Below are 25,785 nucleotides of genomic sequence, written 5' to 3' on the forward strand. Positions count from 1 at the left end.
AGATGGTTAAAGGTAAGGCTCTGCAAGATATAGCCTCAATTCCCCACATAGATGCCTGATTGCAGAAACAGATATGTTTAACTATTAAGCAACAACCATTAAAGACAGATTCTATGGATGAGTAGGAGATGTTAGCTTCTGTCAAGACTTATATATCAAATCTAATTTTTGAAAACAGGCTTGCCAATATAAACTTCCACTTTTTAACCAAAGCTGACTCCCCACCCCAGTTCCATTCCAATCCTGCCACCATCATGCCAGCCATTGAACATTCAATGTGAGGAGAGGGGATTGCATGGAAGAAGTTGGCTGAAGGTGGCTTTCAGTGCAAGCTCCTCTTCGGAAATCACTGGGGCTCTCTGCCACCAGAAGCCTGCTCCTTTAAGATCATGCAGCCCAGGAAGCGCTGTCCACATGCTCACAGCATGTGGTGAAAACAGAAAATGCTGATCATAGCACTGTGATTCGAAAAACCCTGAGCAGCATATTTATATGAAACACATAAAATGCACCTCCTGTGATGGACTGGCATTATTGAAACCGTGAGCCAAGCTTAGGTGACTGGTGCTAATACCCCAACCCTGCCCTGGATGTCACTTGTCTTTTGGGTGTCTTCTTTTAAGGTACAATAAAGGGCTGGAGAGCTAAACAGTTTGGAGAAATATCTCAAAACCAGGCACCACCCAAGAAGAGGCTGGTAGTCACTTTTCAGGCCATTGCGCTAGGAGTCCCCAGAAGGGAGTTTCGATCTTAGTGTCTAGTGTTAAAATCAGGACATTGTGTATGGATGGCATCGTGTATCTCAACCTTCAGAAAGGCATTTAGGGTCAGATTCATGCAAGAGTCTAGTTTCTCCATATATTATCTATGTGATAATAATTTTTGAAGAAATTGAAATACTGATCAATAAGGGATCTGTGAAGGTTTATGTGGGAAATGAACACGTCTGCTGTATCTAGGAGCTGTGGTCCTAGACAGACTACCTGTTAAAACAGACTTACCCAGCATTCCTCGTGAATGACTTTGAGCATAATCGAGGTCAGAAGGCTCCACAGTGAGCTGACAATTGTTTCCATTTCAACATTAAACACATCCTTGAAGTTTAAGGAGTATGAAGATGAAGGCGAGAGAGAGAGAGAGACAGAGACAGAGACACAGAGAGACAGACTCTGGAAAGGACCCATAATTTGTGCCAACCTTCCTGATTTTAGGTAGGTTTAATATTATTTTAACTGACAGTGGTGGCTAGCCAAGCCTGAGGCCTCAGGCTCCTTCCTCAGCATGGCAAAGAAAAACCCTCATGCATCATGTGAGATTGTCTCTGTGCTGGAGCAGTAATGAGACCCCTCTCCTCTGAGCCATGGGCACCATACACCATGGCTTCTGTTTTCAGAGCTTATGGACCCTTCTGAATTTTGTGTCAAGTTTAGTCAACCTAGGCACACAGTGTGGCTCAGCTTCAGGTGTGGAGGGTGTTGGCCTTTGTTCTTTTGGGAGGGTAGACAGGATAGGATGTGTTCTATACTGAGACAATCACGTGAACAGCTAAGAGTTAGGAAAGCCCACCCTCCAGGCGCTGAAACAGACTAAGGGTTATCACTTCCCAGAAAGCAGAGGATGACCATTTGATGGGGTCACTTCTAGGGGGAGTGTCCATAGTCAGTGCCTTTACTCTGGGAAAGTTTAGTCAGAGCACATGATGCTCGGCCATCTGAATGCCAAATTCTGGCAGAAGAGAAATGCCCAAGTGTCACTCTTCATCTTTGTTTTCTAGGAACACAGACTCGAGTGTTCAGAAACTTCCACTAGTGCAGAGACCCAGAACCACTTGGCCAAGTGGGAAGGAGTCCGGTGACTTTAGGGACCCTGCTCTGTATATCCCATGGTAGGAACATCAAGCCAAAGGTTGTGACTGATCACCTGGCACATTTGGCCTTCGGGAGATGTTAGGTGGCACTTTATCTTCAAAGCAAGGTGGGGCAGTGGGATTGTGCAGCCTTGCGGTTTATCCCACAGTCTGATTCTCCCCAGGCCTGGGAGGAAGGTGGGGTCTTCTGTCCTAAATTCTATTCCACTGAGAAGTTTCATGGACCACCCCTGACAGGAACCCAGGCCCATTCGCCTCAACTGTTAAAAGTCACCAGCTGTGACAGGAAATAGAAACAGCAAGAACAGTCTCTCAGGCCTTATTTTAAAACTATGCAGGACGTGTGTGTGTGGGGGGGGGGGGGGCAGGGAGCATGCAAAGGAATACAGAGTGTGGGCGTACTTACACTGAAGAACGATACACAGCCAGGCAAAGGGATTCAGGACTTACACACCCAGCAACTCCTCCAAAGCCGCAAAGAACACATTCAATAGAATCCTTAGCAGTTCAACAGGGTGGACAAAGACAATGAAGTTAAACAATTTAAGTCTCTCAGAATTAGAGACAGTTCAACGCTATCTCTGCTAGGGAGGGCATCTTGGCTTACATAAAAAATACAGTGCTTTTTCTTAAAGTCCTGAACCATGTTTAAAAGAAAAGGGTCAGGGGACAGTTCTAGGCTCACAAAGAAAACACTCAAGACAAACTGGCTCAGTATGGCTTAGACTTCCAGGATATCCGGCAACCTGTTTCTCTATTCCTGAGGCCTTTGGTTTCCTAGAAAATACTGTGGGAGAAGCCAGAGTGAACCCCCCAAGTCCCTGAGGTCAGATTTGGGAAGACAGATGAGTTTCATGGTTTTGACAATTTGGTGATCTCCCACCAACTCCCAATTTCTCCTCAGCATTCACATCATAAATCTCAAAGTTAATTTGGAGTTCTGAGACTTCAGAGGACTTTGTGATTTGGGTGGGGCGTGAAATGGGGGCTGGAGGAAGCAGGGGTATAAAGAGAGTACTGGCTTTAAATCAGCCTGGGCATGATTTTGCGGGTTCTGTAGTCCCAGACCTGGTTATTGGTTTGGGGGGCACTGGGAACCTGGGAGCCATTGGCTATCTTTTCACATCCTAGTGGGAAGCCCAAGAGGGAGTGAGACATAGTTCAGGCAGACAGGGCCCCCGGACTGTCTTTGGATGAGGGCAAGCACCACATTGGGATTCTAACAGACATTGCCTCACTCTTCCTAAGTACTGAGAACTGATTGACTTGTCTGTTAAACTAAACCAGGACCACTTCCCACTCATGAGGACCCTAGGAGGCCAGGCACGGAGCACATACCCACATGTCTCTGTCAAGTTAATGAATAGTGTCCTGTCGTAGGAGATTACAGAGTCATCAGAAATATTTACTAGAGCTCTATACAGCTGTTTTGATCATGGTAGTCAAGATCATTTCTCTTGGGTGCATGAGGGACATAGGCTGGTAGCTCTGGGCACTTGACTGGACTGCAAAGAACTCAGCACAACCCAGCAAGAAGCAAGGGGTTGTCTATCTCAGTCTCCACATCCTTGTGGGCTGAGCACACAGGGCACCAGCAGCACATAGTTGGAGACGGGCAGCTCTCAGGGCAAACGATATCCAGTTCTCAGAAGCTGCAGTTAGGAGCTGGCGTTGTATAAGACCACCCACAGCCCCTGTCAAAAACAACTGTTTTAACTTGGAAAACACCACAACTACCCTTTGACTAGCTAAGTAAAAGTTGATTGTGCATCCAACTCCAACAGCTATTTTTTTTAGCCAGTGCCAGCCAATAGTATCTCTTATGCTACATTAAAAACCAACAGATTCCACTTTATCGCACCATTCCAAAATAGTAAACTTTCTTCGCACCTTTATTTCTCTCTCTTTTTGGTACACATTTAGAATATGGGCATCCTGTAAATTTCTGAAAGCCCTGGAAAACAACTAATATCTTTAGGACAGAGCAGCAACTCGGTATCGTCAGGAAATGTGAAGCAGAGCGGGACTCTTTCGTGGGCTTCCAGGAGTCGGATCTGGGTGAATGGAGGGAGCTCAGACACTCGCTTGGTGTTAGTGTGTGCTGCGAGGCTGCTCTGGGCCTGGCTGCTATACAGCCACTTGTCTTTGAGACTACTCTTCTGACAGGGCACTGAGCCTGTCTATACCTTTTATTCTTTGTCTGCAAGAGAGAGATTAGGATTCCATTGAACTCTCTTGCACTCTCCGTATTTTCATCACGGGACACAAAAATCTGTCCTTTGTAAGCAAATGTATTCCCATCTAGCAGAATTATAAAAGGAGTTTTGATTCCACACAGATCTTTTTGCTGACCTGATGTGGGGGCTGCTTGGTGATGGGACTGTTTGCAGGAAAAACCAATTTCTTTCTCGTGACACCAGAGTAACATCGCATCGGGTTGTAACTGTGTGTTCCTGTCTAAGTCTTCCAAATGTCAGCGTGAGCAAGGTGGGCCACAGTGACAGGTGTGGAAGTGCCAACTGAAGAGCGCTGAGAGAGGTAGGGCAGGAAGGGGCATGGGAAGCAGCATGGTTATGTAAGTTTCAAAGAGAGTGAGCGTTACACAGTAACAGTCAATCACCCAGGAAGAAACACTTTCCATCAGGGTGGGGTATTAGAGAGCCAGGGACTGGGCAGGGAGGAAGGTATGCTCTGAAATAGAATCATCACTTGGCACTATGTACACCGCATACAATATGACATGTTCTCTTTAACATTGCACAATAGAAATATTATACACGCTGGAGTAAACTAACGCAGAGTAACTTGGAGGCACACAGAAGAAACATGACAGGTGCAGACTTGGGTTAAATCAGTAGTGAGAGGCAGAAGTCGTGGTTTCAGGCCAGTTAGCTTGCTGGGCTAACCCCATGTCCCAGTGGGTTGGCAGCCACCACCCATCCATGAGGGAAGCACCTCTTCTCAATGTCACCAGAGTTAATCGCTTCAGAGAAGACCTAATTAGCTAAACAATCTGAGAAAATCAAATTGTTGCTCCCACTCTCAAGTAGGAAACCCTGAAAGTCCCTTCTGGCCTTTGGGCATCATTACCAGGAAGCAGTTGTTACATCTTCCCTATTTCCTGTAAATAACTTGGTAACTATGGCAACCATGCTAGGCAAACTAGAACAGCATTCAAGAACACCCATCACAGTGCGTAACAAGATTTAATGTACATTTATTCTTAACATGTGGGACATATAAAGATTTTATACTGAATAAATGATATTCATTAAGCCAGAGGAAAAGGAGGAATTTACATCAAGTTTTTTTCTTTTTTTTTTCTTTTTTTTCTTTTCTTAAACTACATTATCTTGAAATACAAATGTGGATTCTTGTCACAGAAAAATCTTTGAAGTTGTGTTTCTTCCATTCAGTTGGTTTTCTTTCTTTTTTCTTTTTTTGTATGTACTGGTGTCCATTTTCTAAATCAATCTGTATGCAACCATTTCCACACTTTGATTCATGAAGCAAATTGGGACCAGCCGCTCTCCCAGCAGAGCATGACTTTATACATACAGAAACTTGTACATTACCCTCTTTTTTTGTTTGTTTTTATTTTTTGTATTTTTTGTTTCTTTTTCTTGTTTTTTGGAGATATGGTCCTAATGAAAAAATATATAAAATAAAAATAAAAAATTATTTAAATCTACCATCACTTCGTAGTTACCACATCATGAAAAAGAAACTAAAAACTTTGTACTAAAAAAAAAAAAAAAGAAAAAGAAAAAAAGAAAAAAAGAAAAGAAGAAAAAAAATGAGGGTATGTTTAATGTACAACTTCTATATACATCACAGCCCATAGGCAGTAAAAAAAATATTTAAAAAAATGATGAAAGAAATCTTGAAGCTTTGTCCCGTGGAGGCTGAGCCACAGCAGACATGGCGGGCGGTGGAGGTGAGGAAGCGATCCTGCCGTTGGCTGTTAGGAGTGGATTTTTGCACCTATCTGAGAGCGCTGTTTTTTGCTCGAGCCTAACATAACCACTTTCCTGTGGAGAAAGCAGTATCATTGAACCTGACGACTGCTGCCATACCTCCTTCAGCCCCTACACTGTATCTCTAGAAGTTTCTACTGCACAGAGCTTTGGGTGACGGGATGCAGGTTAGCTTTTTTCATTCTGTGAAGAATAAAATTCATAGGAAATCAATTTAAGAATCAATTTTTCCTTTCACTTTTTTGACTCAGTGTGGTGAAATTTTTCTATCTTAGCATTTTTTGCCAAAACGTTTTTTTCTTTATAAAGTCAATTCACTTCCCAAAGACTGCAATACAACATGAAAAAAATTATGAAAAAACAAACAAACAAACAAACAAAAATTGTGACCTTTGAATACACTAGACGGCAACTTTGGTTAAAAAAAAAAAAAAGAAACAGAAAACCGCCAGAGGATGTACTTATACACACAGACAGCAAATATTAATTTTATAACTGTTCAAATTAATGATTTCTTTAATTCCCAATTGGTAAATAGTAAACGGGGCAGAGGAGCAAAGATTTTTCTTTTCCTTCTTCTTACACTGGATAAACGAGAACAGAAAACAGCCAGTTATATGTGACCCTCTAATGTTCACTCACACATGTGTGCCTTCACGGATGTCATAACTGCCCAATCTGAAACAGTACATCACAGATGACAGATGCAACCAGAGAGTTCAGGACAGCTGATATCGAGATGTCCAGCAACCGACCCTCGTGCAAAAGGAACTCCGAGCGGTTCTCGTCCACTCTGGCCATGGCCAGCAGAGCTTTGGCCGCCCGGCACATCATGTCTACACTAGGGGGTTCCAGAGGTGGGGGCTGCATGTGCATAAGGTTATGCTGGCTCTGCTGGTACTGCGCCATCGTCACCCCGTCCTCTAGGAAGCTTATCAAGTTCCCAATGCTTCCTTTCTGCACAGCTATTGCCCTCGCCGCCAGTGTGTCCCCCTGGGCAAGGTTCGATAAAAGCGCCATGGACATTTCTCGACAGACTGGATTTTTGCGATCCCCAACGTACCTAACTAATGTAGCATAAAATTTCTCCTGACGACTAAACGGAGGCGTGGCCAAGATCAGGTCCACGTTGTTGTCCTGGATACTGAGTTTACACAGGGTCTCCAGCACAAGTCTCTGCGGCGACAGGACTGAGTTGGGCCCCACAGTGGGAAAGGGGTCCTGAGCCTCTGCGGACGGGCACACCATCCAGTGTAGCAAGCCGTCCAGGATCGGCAAGCAGATGCTCTCTGTGTAAGCAGACAAGTCTAGCTGCCCGGAAATGTTCGCCAATGTGACCAGGGTGTTATCCCGCAAGACCTCGAGGCAGTCCCACCACCACTCATCTTTGCTGCAGGCCACCCCCTTGTCCTCGTCCTCCTCCTTCTCGTAGGTCTGTGGCGCCCGCTTTCTCTCCGGATGCTCGTGATGCAGCAGAATCAGCTTTCCTAGGATCAGCACCAAGCCCGGGTGTTTGGACATCTCTGCGTCGTTGCCAGGCACGAAAGACAAGCTCCGCACGATGTTTGACACACAGATGCAGCGCTTCGCCAGTGAGTCCTGCCAGTGCGCGATGGTGCACAGCGGCGTCTCATCTCGGCTCCTGGGCTCGTCTTCCAGGAGCCTGATGTTCCGGTGGCTTTTGGCCTGCTGGATTCCAAAGGGAAACTTGCCGCTGTCGCTCTGGGGTCCTGGGTTGGTGTCTTCAGGCAGAGCCCCTGGCCGGGCAGACAAGACGTCATCGATGGTGGCTATGATACTTTTCTCTGGCTGCTCTTCAGAATCACCTTTACCTTCCAGCTCTTTCTTCTTACCCGTGGAGCTTAGAGGCGGAGGTGGACGCCTGCGAGGAGGGATTTCCATCTTGCTCTCGAAGTGAGTCTGGATGTGCTCCGTAGTGTCGCCACCACCCAGCTGCCAGTGGAGGAGCCCGCTGCTGAACTCCTGCACTCGGCCCAGCTTGTCAGACCGGTCCACCACAAACAGCTTGTTCTTTTTGACAATCTTTATGGGCAGCTTGTCAAACTTACTGGCCTGCTTTGGCGTCTCCTTGGGGTCCACGGAGGCATCTGGAGCAGCTAGGGCAGCGCTGCTCTTCCCCTCTGACTCGATCTTTTCACTGTCTTCCTCTTCCTCCTCTTCCTCCTCCTCCTCTTCCACAAGACACTCAGTATCATCTTCTTCTTTCCCAGAATCATCTTCCAGGGACTGGCTGTCATCTTTCTTCCCTGCACGGTGATCAAGCGCCTTTTGGCTGGGGTCACCCACTTCATATTCCATAAGAATTCCGAAAATGTCAATTAGGCATTTTCGAAAGTACTCTACTAATAGTTCCAGGAATCCAGACAGCTAGAGAAGAGGGGAAAGAGAGCAGATACAGGGTCAGGACCTCAGCTTTGACAGTGTGGGCAAGAGCCTGAGCCTAGGGCAGCTTTGGGTCAAGACTTCCATACTGTTTAATGTCCTTCTGGCCAGACCCTAGAGGGCACACCACACTTCTGAGAGCTATCATCCTGATGATGGACCAAGTGTGCATGAGCGTGTCTCTGCTTTTCTGACAATTGGCACTGCCAGCACCTGCACCAGCCTTCCTTGGCCATGGCTCCAAAGTGTGGAGAGTCCCACTGCTCTCTGTGGCTTGCATGATTTAGGGAGTGCATTGTGAGGAGCAGGAGCGAGGCTTTTATAGACGCTTGCACCCAAAGTGAATCTATTTGCTCCTCTACTATTTATCTGGGAGTCGCCTGCTGGGCTTTTTATGGCTATTATTCTTAGGGTTTTTATGGTTATTTTTATCTCAGGTGCCATAGGTTGCCCTGACTTATAATCTCAGTAATGTAGCAGCTTCATAAAGAGTGAAAATTATAAACAAATCAATTTAGTCCCTGATAAATGAACGAGACTGCTTTATAAAATGCAATTTTACATTTCAGTTATTCACAATGCTAAATGAAAGACAAGAGCCACTGACAGAGTCTGCCTGTGGGAAGCCGAGCTCTCCTGCCTGCCTTACTCGGGCTGTAGGGACGTGCAATGAGGGCTCTGTGTGACAGATGCTGTGGAAACCAACCACAGTGTCACATCTCCTCTCTGTTCTCAGGGCTTGGCACACCTGTCTCAGGCGAGGGGACATAAGCTGTCCCAAGCAGTCACTTTTGTGATTCTGAAGGCGTTCTCCCTAGGGGAAGTCTGGGTGGTTCTCCCTCCCTGTCACAGGTTTCCCTGGGGAAAGGGGCGAGTTAATCAAGGACTTGTGGGCATGAAAATGTACAAGCAGGCAGAATTCGTCTACCTGAGGATGGAGGCTCTAGACAAGAACACATTATTTTAAGTACACATCTTAAACACAAAACACCACCATCAGGGCATGTGATGTTTGTGACACATTAATACACTCCACCAGCTGAGAATTGCTGCTGGCCTACACTGAAGACGAAGTAGAAAGAAAGGGGGTGGTGGAAAGTTCTGGTCTTATTTCAACAGCAGGGCAGAGAACTAGAGAGCCCAGTGTCTTCAGGTGGTGAGCTGTTTACAGCCCACAGGCAGAACAAGTCTCTCTCATTTTTATCCTAACCATCAGTTTAAAGCCCATAGCCTCACTGACTGGCAATTTTCTCAGGCTTCCTGCTGTTAGTCAAACTGCTACAAGCTACTTTAAGGCCAGCTCTGAACTGGGGGCTGGGTGAGGGTGTTGTAGGATGTTTCCCAGATGAAGCAGGGTTTCAAGTGAGGACTTCAAGACAACCCAGAGGAGAAAGGCAGCTGTGGGGAGGTGACCTGGAGGCAGGCATGGCTGCTGCTGGGGACCTAGGGCCCATTGAGATCAATTTTCTTAAATGTGTTCCTTTCCATTGGAGGAAAAGACACAGCATGGGATGTGGCAGTCCTCATCTACAACCTCAGCACCCGGGAGCAGGGTCTCAACGTCACACGGTTGGTCAAGGCTGTACTACATGAGACTCTGCCTCAAACAAATAATGAAAATTCAGTAACATAAAAAGAAAGATATTAAGTTGTACTGAGAAGTACTTTCTGTAACTGATATCAGTTCCAACTTCAGGTTAGGGTTTAATTATTCCTACTGAAACAATTTCTTTGTTCCTATCTCTCTCTTTGACATATGCATGTGCACGTGCGCGCGCACACACACACTCACACTCACACACACACACGTACCCTGAAGATGGAAATGAATTATTATCCCAGACTGAGTACACAGGCGACTACATATTAACTAATGCTGCTTTATATTAGCTACAAAGATTCCAAGTCTTGGATGGTCACTGCACATGAACGCAGGCACCAGCACAGCATTATGCATTACTTCATTTTATAACGCGCCAACTTGTTGCCAGCTGTGTGCAGCTGCCTCACCTGGGAAAGATTGAAGGTGGCGACGGTGCTGTCATCATAGAGGAGAATATTGATGGTGTCCAGAGCCCACGTGCTCTCAGCCAACAGACCCGATTTAAGGGACATCATCACACGCCACGCCTCGGGAGTAACTGAAAAGGAGAATGGCTATTATGAGCTTCGGCTCTGGAGGAGAAAGCAGAGTGCTGACGGCAGCAGTCATCTGACTTTAGCAGGAGATGGTAACTCAACACGCTACTTTGTTCTTTAAGATCCTTCCTGCTTGGTGGTAGGTAGGACAGGAGCCCCAAGTACCCAGGCAGCACACATGGCCTTTGTCGTCTTAGGTGTTTCTTTTACCACTTGGTAAGGGTGCACCAGGCTTGCATAACTGGGCCAACCCCAACAGAGCCCCCAAACAGTGTAAGGTCAGAGGAAGGTCTCTGTTCTCTCACCTCTACCCCTACTGTGGCTCTGCCCAGGAGTGGGAGACTGAAAGTCTGTGCTCTCTGCCACTCTTCCTACTCCTGCCCTTAGAAAAGTATGACTAAATGACATCAGCTTTGCTGAGGATGGGGGTACACTGGGGACTCCTCATATCCTGAGTCTGTAGTGGGAGATTTTCAGAACTGCAGGGGCTTGCGATGTGACCTGTGGCAGATCTACCTACTTACCACAGCCACTTATGGTGCAGTGAGGAGGGCTGTGTGTCCAAGGGCGTCTTTACTGTGATTTTGTTTTACACGTCTTTTAAGAGGAAAACATGACTTTTGTCATACAAGGAATCAGACTTTGAAAAGAAAATTTCCCTAGGTTGAAGGCAAGCACGGATAGAAACTGGACTAAACAAAAGAAGGTTCAAAACCAGATAGAGGGCTGGAGAGATGGTTCAGTGGTTAAGCACACTGGTTCTTGGACAGGACCAGGGTTAGGGTCCCAGCACCCAAATGGTAGCTAACAATCATCTGCAACCCAGTTCCTGAGGCTTTAACCCCCATTTCTGGCTTCCTCGGGCACTGCATGCAGATAAATGCAGATATACATGCAGGCAAAATACCACATAAATATATGCTTTCAAAAAGTAGATATGTATATCTATTTAAACACAAAAACATAAATAGCTATTTCATTTTCATTGCTTATAAAATAGAGCTCAGTATCTATATGCCATCATCTCTACAGCTCCCATATATAAAAGATACCATATTTTTCTTATTATGTATCATCTTAATGTATAACAACTATAAACATCTTTAATATCATTAATTAAATAGTTTTCATTTTCTAATCACTGCAAATGGTTTTAAGCCAACTGATTCCAAAATTTTTGAAAAAAAATTTTCCTACACAACGAAGAGCTATTATTTCCTCTGCTGTGTTAAAAGAACTTCAAAATGAATGCAGAAAAAGCTGTGTTAACTACCGGGCATTCCAGACCATTAATTAGTATTCCCATCGCCTCGCAGAGGGTAAGCGAGCAATATTAGCATTCAGCTGAGGTTAAATCCTTGGCCTGTATCTGCCAGTGTGATGCAGATTACATCAGTTGAATATATCATAGCAGAGACCATCCATATATCATATCTATCTCTCTAAAAAGCATAGCCAGGTTTCTACTTTCCCCATGGGAATTCATCTTATATTGTCACTAGAGTGGATGGCCTTCAGTTTCCTTGGCCTCCAGTGGATCTCTTAAGCATCCACTGTAGCAGTCAAGTAGCTTGGTTATGCCTGAAGTTCAAGCCAGCACATAGCATGTGCCACTGAGGAGCTCCGGGCCTCGTCCCTGGAGTGCTAGTCTGTCCTTTGCACCTCAGACTATCATTTAGATTCAGTCTATTCTCTGGCCTATTATTCAGATGAGTGGCTTCTAACCAATGCTCCCATATATAGATAGCCTAATAATTTGTATTATTGAGATTCTCATCCAATTGAGATAAATGGGAATTATGTCTAAATTAAAAGTTCCGGATTGCAAAACACAATCCATTTCCAGAGCAGTCCTTTCAAATTCTTACCGATATCTTTTGAGGTAATCTTTCGCCTTTGTTTCAGGACTGGCTGTGATGCTTCTACGGAGCCAGGAGGAAAGGTAATCTCCCTTCTGATTGGCGGTGGCTGTGGGGGTGGGCCGGTGACCTGGGATGTGGGGACTGTGGGCATGACCTTCTGCATCTTCATGGTGGGCAGGAAGGGAGACTTGCTTGGAGACATGCGACTCTCCAGGGAGCGCTGGAAGGAGGCGGGGCTGGGTGCCCTGGAGATGTGGTTTGGCAGTGACGGTGGTGTCTGGTAGGATGACTGAGGTGGGCGCGTGATGGGCTGCATGGAGGCCGAAGATGACATGTAAGGCTGGCGCTGGCTGACGTGAGAAGGCCACTGGCTCTCATGATTGATCCTCTGATCAGGTACCATCATATCATCTGTGCGGTTCATGCCTGGGTAAGGGGGTGCCTGTGCAGGGCCGCCCGGGCCTTGCCTGCTCTGATAGGGATAAGGCATATCGTTGCGTGTAGCCCACATGTTCTGCTGAGGCCCCTCGCTGGAAGATGACTGCATGGGGCCCCCCATCATCTGAGGTGGGATTCCGTGTGGCTGCATCTGGCCTGGGCCCTGCATCCTTTCTCTGTTGTAGGGGTAGGGATATTGTCCCTGGATGGGCCTTCTGTCCGGGCCAGAGTAGGAGCCTCCATACTGGTTATACATCTCCTGCTGCTGGCTGCCATACTGCATGTTGTACATGTCTCCCTCGTGCCGCTTGGCTGGAGGCCCGTACATGCCATCCATATGACGTTTGTAATTCTGAAATCCATATAAAGACAAATCGTACTCATGCTCTCTGAGAGGTATAATCACACACACTGAAATTATGCAAAACAGTTATTACTGGGTAGAATGTTCATTTCAAAATGGATATGGGACGCTTCTATGTACTGACAAGCACTATCAATTTAGGCTTGTATTTCAGTATTGCCCCACACTCTTAGGAGGGGTGCCTAGGCTTGTTTTCATGTGTAAGAAATTTCCTGTGACCCCTCTCCTTGGGAAACATGGGGACAGTACAGCACGGCTGTCCACCACATCAGCACACATGGACAGATGGGACTGAGAGCGCCCTAGGAGCCAGGCTGCTCTGACTCATGAAGCAAACTGGGCCATTCTGGGAGGTTCTGGGCTAAAGGGACCCTAGATCTCAATAGCTGGCAGAGCCTCTATGCTGACACAGCTCCTGGACGATAGCACCTGCTGCCCATATCTCGACTTGTGCCCAGTTCTCCACAAAGCCCTTACTGGTGCCTCCACACACTCCTGCTCAGCTCTCCTCCAAGAGCCTCTCTTACCGCTGCCCACAGGTGGGCGGGAGATGCCAAGGGGTGCACTGTGTTATTTCAGTTTACTTCAAACTGTTCATGGCGAGTTACCTCACCAACTGTACCGATGCACTGTGACTTCTGCAAGGTTAGGTTTTACAAGACTCAGCGTGAAGGATGACAGCATGAACTAGCCATTACAAAATATGCCATTAATTTATCATTTTAAAGAAAAAATTAGTGAAAGTTCTTTAAGGGGAAGTCGGCTATGCAGCAACTAGAGTACTACCCACCAAAATATGTAGTATTAAAGAGCCAGTTTCAGTCTTGGTCTACAACAGTCTTTCTTTTATTGTTTTATTTGAAGTATGGCATACTTCTTTCCTACGGTCCATTTACTAAATAGCACACAGTTGTCCTTGGGCATCTGCAGAGACTATCTACCTTCAGGACCCCTGTGGGCCACATCCATGAACATTCAAGTCCCTTAGTGAAAAAGGCTGGGGCTTGCTACAGCAGATACACTCTCTTTGCCATTCAGTCATTTCAGATACAATATCAGTGAAAGCTACCCAAGAGCTGTGCCCTCCTTGCTGACTGAACAGCAGTGAGGGACTGAACATGCCCTGTGCACTTGCCTTTTGACCTGTGGTTGGCTCATGGATGTAAAACCCGTGGGCACAGGAGGGAGGGTAGCACAGACATGCGTCTAGCATGCTGCACAGATTCCAGGATACTGCCTGTCAAGAGCGGTTTTTAACTTTCTGACTTCAAAATCCCAGGAGTATTTTCTAGCTAGACCTACCCAGATGATTCAGTAAGGAGTGTGACTTTTGTGAGCTCTCCCCAAATCTTCACAAGAAGAACTTTGGGTTTCAGTCTCCAGCAAATGAAAGGGATACAGGCCCCCTGGCCAACTTACCGGCTGCTGTGGGTACAGGCCAGGCTGGTGTCCTCCATACGGCGGCTGTCCTGTGGGAGGGCCTTGGCCTGGGTACTGTTGCCCGTAAGCCTCATGCCTAGAGCAAAGTATTCAAAGACAACTTAGTTTCCTCAGAACTTGAGGCAGACACAGACACAGACAGCCCATTTCTAGAAGCTCTACTCAAGGCTCTGCCTCTCTCCACACACTGCTTTCAACAGCACAGGAGGCCACAGCTGTGCCCCAGCTTCTTACAGAGATGGTAACACCCATCTCAGGAGGCGAGCCAAACTCCAGTTCAGGCTGTTGCTAACCGGAGTCAGAGGGATACCGGTTGGACAGGCAGAGCCTTGTGTGTGCTTGTCCAGGCTTTGGCTGCTTCCTTTGAGGTGGAAGTCCCACGCCCTGAAGCTTCCACCAGCAAGAGCCACACGGTGTTGTCATGGGAGCAAGAAGCAAGAAGAGACAGAGGCTCAGAAGCAGCATTTCCTGAAGTATCAGAACATGGATGATGCTTCCATCTTCTGCTTCCTCACTGAGGACACAGCGTTTAAAGGTATACGACTTGGGAGATGGAGAGATGGCTCAGTGGTTAAAAGCACTGCTCTTCCAGAGGACCCAGGTTCAATTCCCAATACCTACATGGCAGCTCACAACATCTGTAACTCCAAGATCTGACACCCTCACATATACCAATGTACATAAAACTAAATAAATAAATAAATAAATAAAGTTATCCTTCAGCAGAGGGTTGGTCAAAATGTCTAAGTTCCTGATTACAGAAAGTATGGAAGAGAACAGTAACATTGACTGATGTGAACATCAAGTCCTTGCACAGAAACAGATAAATGGTCATTTTCAACTGCTCCCACATTTGTGAAATGTAAATGCCACAAAATTAACATGCTTAAGGGTGATAGATCTTAAACTTTGAAAATAAACTGGTTTAGGTTAGAAATACTGAATCCGGTGAAAGGGGAGAGTAACTGGGTTGGATAGATTATTAATGTGATCAAGAAATGAAAATAGGAAAAAAATAGATTGCCATATCCAAATAGACAGAAGACTCTAGAAGGCAGTTTAAAGAAAAGAAACCTAACCGACAAGGATGAAACGTAAGGTAGGCAGTAGCGCTTCTCAGAAGACCGCTAATGCAGCACAATGCTCTGCTATGGGTGAGCCAAAACCTGGCCCACAGCAGGACATCAAGCTCACTGGAGATTCCCAGGGGTGTCTGTCCTGGTCATTGGAAAACAAAACAACAAAAACAAAACAGTAGCTCTTACTGGATCCTAAAACCCAACTCAACCCAAGCCAACCCAACTGAAGCCCTAACCTTTGCACTAGGGATCCACAATGGCTGAACTTAACCCTCATCCCACACATCAGGCACCTGTGCTGGTTCACTGAAAGCAGGGCATGCCAACAGATATCCATCACTGTGATCAGGGCATGAGGAATAGCCAAGCCACTGACTACTGAGACTCACCCTGTCACCCTGGTAACCAGTGACGCTGCACTGGCTCCCAGAAGATACCTGACATGATCTCTCACACCCACCCCTCACATCAAGTTATCCCCACTCACTACTCCTCCCTTGGCTCTACCTGGTGAGAGGGCCTGGGTGTGGCTACGCTGCTCTGGGAAGACACCAAGCATACCACGACCATGGAGGGAGGGGCTCCACAGTTAGTCTTTCCCTTCACCAGAGAGAGGACAAGGGCTTTCTTCTCATATGCTTCATGCTTTTTCTTTAAAAATCACAAACACCACATTGGAAGCCTGCCCTCAGCATCTCTCTCATTAGAGAAGTGAGAATCCACCACCACAAGAGAGCCTTTGGTGTCAGTCAGAGGCATGGGTGAGGAATCTCTTCTCAGAGGAAGCCCTGTCACCTGTGAAGATGAGGCTTCTGATGGCCTTCTTGTGACATCTAACTGTCTTCTGACTAAAATACAGTTTAGGAGTGATCCTGTGGCCTGACATGTGACATTTGATATCCTGCCATGTGGATATCAAAATGGCTCCCTTCGAAAGGCTCCTGTGCATCTGAATGGTGAGCTTTCTCAGAGTTGTCAGCCAAGGGTGACATCCTAGCTATCGTCCTCAAGGAGCGTAGAGGAGGAGGAAGGTCTGGCACCGAAGAGCCTAGGAATCCGATGCTGGCTGAATTGGCACAGTGCGTTGTGGCTCCTGGGTTCTGAGGGAAGACTGGCCTGCCACAGTCGGGACATCCGACCCCAGGTATGCCGCTGGACACCTGCTTAGAAGTAACAGCCATGGACCATCTGAGACCACGGACTTCATGGTTTGGCTGAGGCCACCCAGTGTAAGTAGCCACTGACACTGCCTGGTCGCCAGTGGTGGCTACAAAGACGGTTACCCACTGTGCTGTTACTGGAAGCTTGGCCACCAAGGCTCAGAAACGTGTATCTGAGCAAAGCAGCTTTCGATAAATTATCCCATCTTCATAAAATAAGAAAACAAAAACCCAACCACTCACCTTCGGTCATAACTGGTTCCGTAGGGAAACTGCTGCCGTTGTCCCATGCCCAGATTGGACATGGCACCTGAGGGGCTCTGGTTGTACATGTCCTGCATGCCGCTGTTGGGCATCTGCCCTTGTGTCATAAAGGGCTCACTACTTCCAGGCACTGTGATATGTGAAATAAAAAGCACAGGACTGAGCATTTCCCAAAAGCCAAAGGGCACATATCCTTCAGTGGGACACTTCAGTGGTCCCAATCTCACACGGCACACCACAATCCTAATGAAAGGATATAGAATCTGCCCAAGGGAGCAGAATCCTGAGATGCAGTCAAAGACACCTGCATCCTCACTGTTTGCACTGCAAGAGCCTCTGATCTGGCAGGACCTAGACACAGGCTGGGCTGTATCTCCGTGATTACGGTGTGTTATGCGGCAGACGAGAGTCACAGATGTGGTGATGGTTTTGACGACTGTACACTCATTCACCCAAGGGGAAAATCCAAGCAACCCTTCAAATCTGGGCAGAAGGCTAAAGATGGAGCCTATCTGACACTCTCCTACTAGCTTTGTTATGGAAAGAGGTACATTACGAAGGGTGGACAGAGAACAGCCAACAATGTGACGGCCACCTCGGCCCTATAACCACGAGAGATGAGGGAATGCATTCTGCCAACCACCTGAATGAACCTAAATGAACCTGCAACTCAGAAGCTAAGTCCTGAGGCCCAGACCGCCCTGCAGTGCCTGCTGAGCCCACAGAGAGCCTACGTCTCTGCTGTCACAGGTGTGCTGTGTGGTCACCTCTCATGCAGCAACTCGCAAACTCATGGAAAGCTAATGTCTGTGTTAACTACTGTTTGTAGAATGAGGTGACACCCGCATAGGAAGAGTTTGTAAACAAGACAGGAGATATGAATTTAGTCTCCACCCTTACAAAGAAACCCAGAAAACCTTGACATAAATGTGCATTTGCAACAGCCCAGGGTGTGAGGAGATGGCTCAGTGACTAAGGGCACTTGCAGGGCAGCATTTTCATCCACTCAGTGCTTCACTGCTGCCTGCAACTCCAGCTCCAGGGGCTCTGAGGCCCCCTTCTGGCCATTGGAGGCACATACATATGTGATTATAGTTAAAATAACAGCTGAAGATGGGGTGACCCGTGACATTTCTATCCAAAAGCAGACCACCAAAAGGGATGCATATGCAAATGAGCACCAGCTCAGAGCCTGGAGAAAAATTTATTAAGTCCAGATACTTGTTCCATGGCTGCTGCTTGTCTTCATTCTATGATAGCTACTTTTGTGTGAGGCAGGAAAGTCACTGAAGCCTTCTGAGTCAATGCTGTCCAACTGTGGACCGGATACAAGGGTTGAGGCCAGTGTGGGACTATCACACTTTGCCACCTTTGCCCTGTGTCTAATCTCGCGTCAACTTGTGGTAGAACCAGTTTTGAGATTACTTTCCATTTTGCAGATGGAAAGACAGAGATAGACAGAAGTCAAGTGGCATAATTAAAGTTAAGTAGTTTAATTCTCTAATCCACAGAGATCCTTTAAAAAAATTAACAGAAAGTATATACTTTATCAAAATCATGAAAATCATGTTTGCAGGAAAAGGAAACTAAATGGTCACTCAACACGTGGTAGGCCTTATGGAAAATTAGAAAAACATTAAGTTACGATCTGATTGGCAGGTGTTGAGGCGGCTGTGAGAGTCAGCTTAGTAAGCAGGGGACACACCCCATACTCCTGCCAGTGCATTTAACTGCTGCCCGCACCTGCTGCGGGCAGCCATCCCCTGGCACACACAGAAACACATCTGCTTGTATTCACAGCCCACGCTGTCCCCTCCCATAATGACGCTGGGATAGGCCACATGGCCAGTGTTGACCAACCGGCTCAGGAAAATGGACTCCAGCAAACACTTGCCTGAGCTTGCAACAGGGTTTATCTTGGATTTCACCTTCCGTGGCAAGGGTACCCAAGAAACCCCACAGAAAGGTCCCAGACTCCAGCTGGGTCCTCAGTAAAGACTCTGCTGACATCAGCCACCCCAGAGGCCTCCTGATGACACAGCCATGTGACATAGTGGAGCTCTGCTATACATGACAAGATGATAGAGGCACTTCATTCCCATTCTCTGACTCACTAAACCTAGGAATCCATCTCATGGAAACAGTCACACACCACAGATGTGTAAGAGCTAAATGGGAGGGACAGTCCAGCTAGTGTTACAGTACCAGGAGTTAGTAAAAGATTTACACACAGCAATGTACATGGAGAGTAACAGAGCCTCAGACACACTGGGTAGCATGGTCAGAGCCTCAGATAGAGTCAGCCTAGTCCAAGACCACGTGCCCTGTGTGAGGCAGGTAGTAAGCAGCAGGCAAGGCCGGCTCCATGGGTTAAGGGATCTCAGACTAGGCTGACTCGCTGCACCACTGAGTCACAGGCCAGTGATGGTGACAACAGGACCACCTGCTGGTGCTACCCTGGCAACAGTGGTTTCCATGGATATTGGTCTAAATTCACAGACCAATGAACAACTTGAAGAATGAACAACTTTATTTACAACTAATTAGAGCTGTAAGAAAATGTTTTCTGTGGACATAAATGTCTCAGCGCTATGAGGCAGCAGGTGGGCAGAAATATACAAAGACTGTGCTATTTATCTTCCACTCATTATCTCTCTACCTGCCATCTTACAACACAGCCTCTCCTTGGTCCCCTGCCTGCCCAAATTCATTTTGTGCTGTGTGTGCATGCGCAGGTGCACACGGTGTCAGAATCTTCTCCATCTTAACTTTGAGATGAGGCTTTTCTTATTGAATGTGGGGCTCACATACTTGGCTAGGCTGGCTATCTAGCAAACTAAAAATTCTCCTGTCTAGGCTACCATAGCACTGGAGCTGTGGGAATATCCACAAACCAGCTTTTATGTGGGTGCTGGAGATTTCAATTCATGGTTGTGCAGAAAGCCCCACAGCCTCTCAAATTCATTCCTAGGAGAGACTGCAGGTCTGAGGGAACGAGAGGCTCCTGTGGCTCTGGTACAGCAGGACACAGAAACAGAACGCTAGAGAGTCAGAGTCCCACCCCAAAGAAATTAATTAAATCATTATTTTTCCATGTTGTTATATTTTTAGAGTCCAAAGGTAGTGTGGTGCGGACCTCACAGACTCATGGGTTTGAATGCGTGGCCCATAGGGAGTGCCACTATCAGGAAGTGTGGTCTTGTTGAAGGAAGCATGCTACTGTGGGGGCAGGCTATGAGGTCTCCTGTGAAAAAGTTACAGATGGCCTGGCACACAGTGGATCAAGATGTAGAACCCTCAGCTCCTTCTCCAGCCCCATGTCTGCCTGCATGTTGTGATGTTTCCTGCCATGATAATAATAATGATAATGGACTCAACCTCTGAAAGTGTAAACCAGCCCCGATGCAATGTTGTCTTTTATAAGATTTGCTGTGATCATGGTGTCTTTTCTCAGCAGTAAAACCCTGACTAAGACAAGTAGGAGACAGGCCCCAAATCACTCACCACCACAGAAAGCTAGCTGCTCCTAACACCCAGGAGGCTTCTGGACCCTCCTGCATTCTGAAAACCTTTACTTAGAAGTAGCTTTGAGACTCTCTCTTGAGAAAAAAATTACAGACCATCTTGCTTTATGTAACTGTTACCTGAAATATATCTAAAATATTATACATCTCATTCGCATACTAGTATACACCCCAATGCTAAAGATTCTGAGATTCTTCCCTTTTTATAGCCCATAATACTCATCAAAACCAAGCTTAGGCTTTATGTGTCTCTCCACTCCTGGGGATCATAAAATTCACAGCTGGTGTGGTGGTGCATGCCTTTAACTAAGAACTTGGGGAGACAGAGGCCTCTGTGAGTTTGAGGCCAACCCGGTCGACATGGAGTTTCAGGTCAGCCGGGGGTACATAGTGAGACCCAGTCTCAAAAAAATTTATGTATTTCAACATCTAAGTATGACACAGCTACCACTCTCTACGGGATCCCAGAATAACCACTGCCACAAGACATCTTCACAATCTTTCCTGTATATGAAAAAATGCTCCTATGATGGCTTAATTTGACAGGACCTACCTGCATTTGGGTAAATGTCAAAATACAATCTGCCAGGTTCCTACCTGATGCTGGTGTGTGCTACCTATTCGTATACACACCATGATGCTGGTGTGTGCCATGTTGGTTGTACACTCCCTGGGGCTGGCCAGGTTTGAGACTCAGCCTTGGGTTTCTGTTGTCCCTGATACTCTCATGCCCCCGCATTGGGAAGACAGCGGCAGGTAGATCCCATTGCTACGGATACACCAACCTGCAGGGCTTTTGCCTTCCTCCAGTGCATTCACTCAAAGCCGCTGCTATTTCCACGCTTTCCTGTCTGCTTGCTCTCTCCTACCCGCCATGGTCTTTGCTTTTCTGCCCTCCTCTGTCTGTTAACTTTTAGAATCATGAATGTAAGAACACTACTTTGTTCTCAGCACTGTGCCCTGTTTCTATTCACACCATGTTGATCATGGCAGCCAGTGGATGCTTCCCAGACCACAACTGTCCATCATTCTACTGGCTTCCTGTATGTGGACTTAATCTGCTGCTTTCACCATTTCCGAAAGAGGCAAGTGAGACTCAGAGTGGCCAAGTTCTCCTGAGGCTCTAGCTTAAGCAAGGAAGGAGGCTGTGTCACTACATGGCAGGGGCTTAGAGCTGTCCCAACTGAAGAGGTGAACAGGCTGCTAGGCAGCTGGGGAAAAGGAAGTCTCCTGGACAATGGCCCTCCACGTACCTTTTCTCATTCCACTGAAAGGGTCCTTGTTGGGCTCATAGGGCATCCTGCCCATCATGTCTGGCATGCCCATGCCCTGCTGGTACGGGGCATTTGGAGTCATGGAGTTCCGTTTTGGGTACGCTGAGTCACTCACGTCTGAGAACGGGTCATGCACACTGACTGTACTGCTTCTGAGAGACACAGAGCGTGAGAGCTGAGTGATACTGTGACACTATAGACCCACAGAGCTCACTTGCGACTGGTGGATGCAAAACCACCCAAAGTAAACTACACGCTGAAAGGAGCAGTACTGAGCACTTAAAAATAACCAGGGAAGAACTTTTTCTATTAAGTTTGCCCCCAAACCAAAACAAAACTAGGCTTTTTATCTCAAGAGTCCTCAGAACATACCTTCCGCTTTGCATGGGAGTCATCTGTCCATGAGGGGTAGAGGCTGGGGTTGGTGGCTTCAGGTCACCTGGAACCTCTGCCATCGAATTGCTCCCAGTTGACTGTGGAGTCTGTGGGCCTTGTAAGGATCCTGAGTTAGCTAGCAGTCGTCAAGGGAGAATAAGGAGAAAAGCTAGAGTTATTGAGTAAGCTAATTTTTGGTAACCATGTATATGAAAAGGTTAAAAGTAAGATATTACTGGAATCATAGCAATAATTTAGTAAATTCAGTTACATATACACTGTTTTTGTTCAGAAAATGACAGAGTGAGAGACCGAGAGAGTGGGAGCATGGGAGAGGGGGTAGAGGGAGGGCTGAGAGCATGCACCAGCACAGGGATGCTATACCAGTTACTGATGCCCATGCTTCACCCGAACGGGGCAAGCACTGTACATTGGGTTCTGTCCTCACCACCCAGGGAAGGGATTTTCTGAATAACTGATTTAGAAACATTCTTCATCTGTGAGCCATAACACATGGTTACACACATGACTGGGTAACTGCTTCCTGGGGCATTTATCCCAGGGAACGGAGTAAGAAAAAGAAGGCTTCAGGCAGAAAATTGTTTAACTCACTGTAGTTGGATATACTCTAAATGTAAATACAGAAGAAACAGAATAAAAATTCTGGTGTTTCAGGTTGGTGGGCTGTAATTCAGGGCTTCAGAACTCGGGTTCTTCAGTGGTGGGAATGTCTGCAGCTGAAAAGTGCTTACAACCGTTAACAGGGCACCTTACAGTATTTTAATATCTCTTCAACAACTGGACATCTATGCTTGATCATTAAAAACACTGTCATTTGAGCTGTGACTTGGATTTGTTATTACACATCCACATCCCACTGACTTGCAGGTCTCTGGTGCTGTTGTCAGAATTCCGGGACTCAGGTTCAACCATGATTACTTCAGAATAATAGCACTCAGACAGGAGCCCCTTTCAAAGCTCACACGGAATTAATTAACCTTGCTTTATAGGAAAACCAAAGTATTTCAAGAGCTCCTGCTTTATCATCTATCACAGTCTTTAGCATGTTAGATACTCAACAGATAGATGTTCGTTCCACGTATTGATTAGACAGGAGCATGCTGGATGAATCTGTGTCCGACGATCTGGGCTCTTTTCAACAGGTGAACTTAGAGCAGCAAACTGACACAGCCCACACAGCCCCGTGTGCTGGCACCTGCACAACTATCTGGGACTGTGAACTCTGCAGACTGCTAGCTTAGGAAACATCTCTTGCTTTCCTGTGTGTGTGTGTGTGTGTGTGTGTGTGTGTGTGTGTGTGGTCGGTCCCTCCTCACCCCTACGTCTTTTTTACATCAGAGAATACGTTGGTTAAGCACATTCCAAAACATTACTTAATGAAGGGATCAGAAATGGGAAAGGTGGTTGTCACCTATGTATTTGAGGGGCACAATAAAGAAACTATCCACAGGAACTCTGTGATATGGTTCAAGTTTTTATTGTAGATATAAGAGTGCAGCCAGAGGCATCTGGAGAGCAGGGAGAGAAAGGAGACTGAGCATGGCCAGCAGAGCGGACGTGGCCAGGGCTATCTGTGAGAAAGGAGAACAGCAAGAGATAGAGACTAGAGCGAGCAAGGTGAGACTAGCCAGGGCAGAGAAAACCTTGCCATTATAGAAAGAACAACTGTGTAGGCAGAGGGAACCTGGGAAGACAGCACGCTAGCAGCATGCTAGTGTGGACTTTGAAATGTAGAACAGGTAGTTGGGATATTGAGGAAGCCAGAGGCCTGTCTGTGCTTTGATATGTAACAAAGGTAGCCATTTGTCCTTCTGCTTACAGCTAAGGGAAATGGTTCTTTCTGTTAGATGGGGACTAGTTTCATAAGTTCTTGCAGAAGGCTGGCTTTTATATAACCGCCAGACATCATACAGTCTAGCTTGAGCTCATTTCTGGATATATGGATGCCTTTTGGAGTGCAGGGAACTGGGGCTTTTTTCTTTGGACTTGACAACTTGTCCTTAGAAAGCACCAGCTATGTACAAGTGTTGTCTGTCAGACAGGGGCCCTGTGGCCTGAGTGGTGGCCCACTGTGTTCATGGAGCTCAGGGAGACTTAGGGATGGTTTCAGGCAGCTAACAGACACTTAGAACTCTGGAAATGTGCACGAAGAAGGAAAACCACAGTGAGGGAGGAAGGGGCTGCCTTCTGTAGCACTCTAATCCATCAACCCCATCAACCCCGACTGCAGAGGAGGAGAAAGAACCCGTTTCTGTGTCAGGTTGACTTTCCTTGGAAATATGGCTAGCAGGCTGCTGTGGTTTTAGAATGACCCTCACTTATAATAGAATTCACAGTTATAGATAATAAAAAAAAAAAAAAAAGGAAAACTCCTTTCTTGTTAGTGTTTTTCCTTTCCTTTTAGGAAAAAAAAAAAAGCCTGAATCCACCTTCTTGCCACTCCATTAGCAGAGGAGGCTGACTTACTCTCTAGGAGATCCCTACCTTTTGCCAGAAGCTATGAATGTATACTCTAAAGTAAACAATAGAAAGGTTACTGGAGGTTAAGCACATTCACACACTTCAGACAGGAACAGCCAGGGCTCCTGGCTGGGAAGATAATTTACACAGCATGAACTTGGTGCCCTAGTGCCAAAGGGAGGGGCGCGCGAGCAAGTGTGTGTGTGTGTGTGTGTGTGTGTATGTGGGGGGGGGGGGGGAAGAACAGCCCATGTGACCCAGGTCAACCGGAGGGCAGCTTTGCTTATACCGCAGCCCGTTCTCATTTATCTTCCTCTGAGGATTCCCTAGTTGGAAGCACGACAGGTTTTTGTGACATCACTTGTCAGCTAATAATAAAAATGCAGTCAGCCACCTGCCAGCAAAGATGGATGGGTTTTAGGTTACAAACTTACAAGCTGAATGGAGTTCCCTTGTCTGTGCCTGCCCCACTCCTCGGTGCCATTTCCCCAAGTCTGCTGGGGACAAGTGCTGTTGACTAGACTTCTCCATTAACTTGGGGAGGTTGAGGGTTAGAGTCGCATGGAACCTAGGGACGCAGACTGCGTGTTAACACCCTGGCAGAGGTCATGAGATGCAGCTGTCTGCAGAGTGCCCGTCTCTATGGCGTAGTGGTAGAGATGAAGCGAGACAAACCTCCAAGGCCTGACTGAACTCCTCAACTTTAGATTCATAAAGTCACAGCAAACCCAGACTGGCTGGAGATACAAAACAAACAAAAACCCAAAAAAACAAAAAACTCTCTCAGAACAAAGACACAAGATATAGGAATACATTCATTGGAAATCTTTTGGTTTAGTTTGCCTTGTTAAGAAAAGTTTAACTGAGCCGGGCGTGGTGGCGCACCCCTTTAATCCCAGCACTCGGGAGGCAGAGGCAGGCGGATTTCTGAGTTCGAGGCCAGCCTGGTCTACAAAGTGAGTTCCAGGACAGCCAGGGCTACACAGAGAAACCCTGTCTCGAAAAACAAACAAACAAACAAACAAAAAAAAAAAAGAAAAAAGTTTAACTGAAAGTTAGCTTTACAAGTTGTATGTTAAAAGAGACCAAGAAAACATCTTGGCACAGGAATAGCTCTTTTCAACAATTGCAAAGGGCA

At 46.6% G+C, this 25,785-nt stretch overlaps 1 protein-coding gene across 3 annotated transcripts in view; it reads right to left on the reverse strand.

Moving 5' to 3' along the window:
- Positions 1-3,741: 3,741 nt before the first annotated feature.
- Positions 3,742-25,785, reverse strand: part of Arid1b (AT-rich interaction domain 1B) — a 354,101-nt gene continuing 332,057 nt past the window's right edge. For 2 of the 3 annotated variants that reach the window (XM_029471378.2, XM_021186013.3), the window contains 7 exons: positions 22,164-22,302; positions 21,771-21,943; positions 16,973-17,123; positions 14,470-14,566; positions 12,255-13,038; positions 10,258-10,388; positions 3,742-8,232 (listed from right to left, as the gene is read on the reverse strand). In XM_029471378.2, coding sequence (XP_029327238.2) covers positions 6,508-8,232; positions 10,258-10,388; positions 12,255-13,038; positions 14,470-14,566; positions 16,973-17,123; positions 21,771-21,943; positions 22,164-22,302 — 3,200 coding nt within the window. In that variant the 3' untranslated portion in view covers positions 3,742-6,507. The remainder of the gene's footprint in view (positions 8,233-10,257; positions 10,389-12,254; positions 13,039-14,469; positions 14,567-16,972; positions 17,124-21,770; positions 21,944-22,163; positions 22,303-25,785) is intronic. The other variant, XM_085832859.1, reaches the window with a different exon arrangement.

This window comes from Mus caroli, unplaced genomic scaffold, assembly GCF_978045245.1.
Source record: "Mus caroli unplaced genomic scaffold, Mus_caroli_1 scaffold_18, whole genome shotgun sequence".
Classification (NCBI taxonomy): domain Eukaryota; kingdom Metazoa; phylum Chordata; class Mammalia; order Rodentia; family Muridae; genus Mus; species Mus caroli.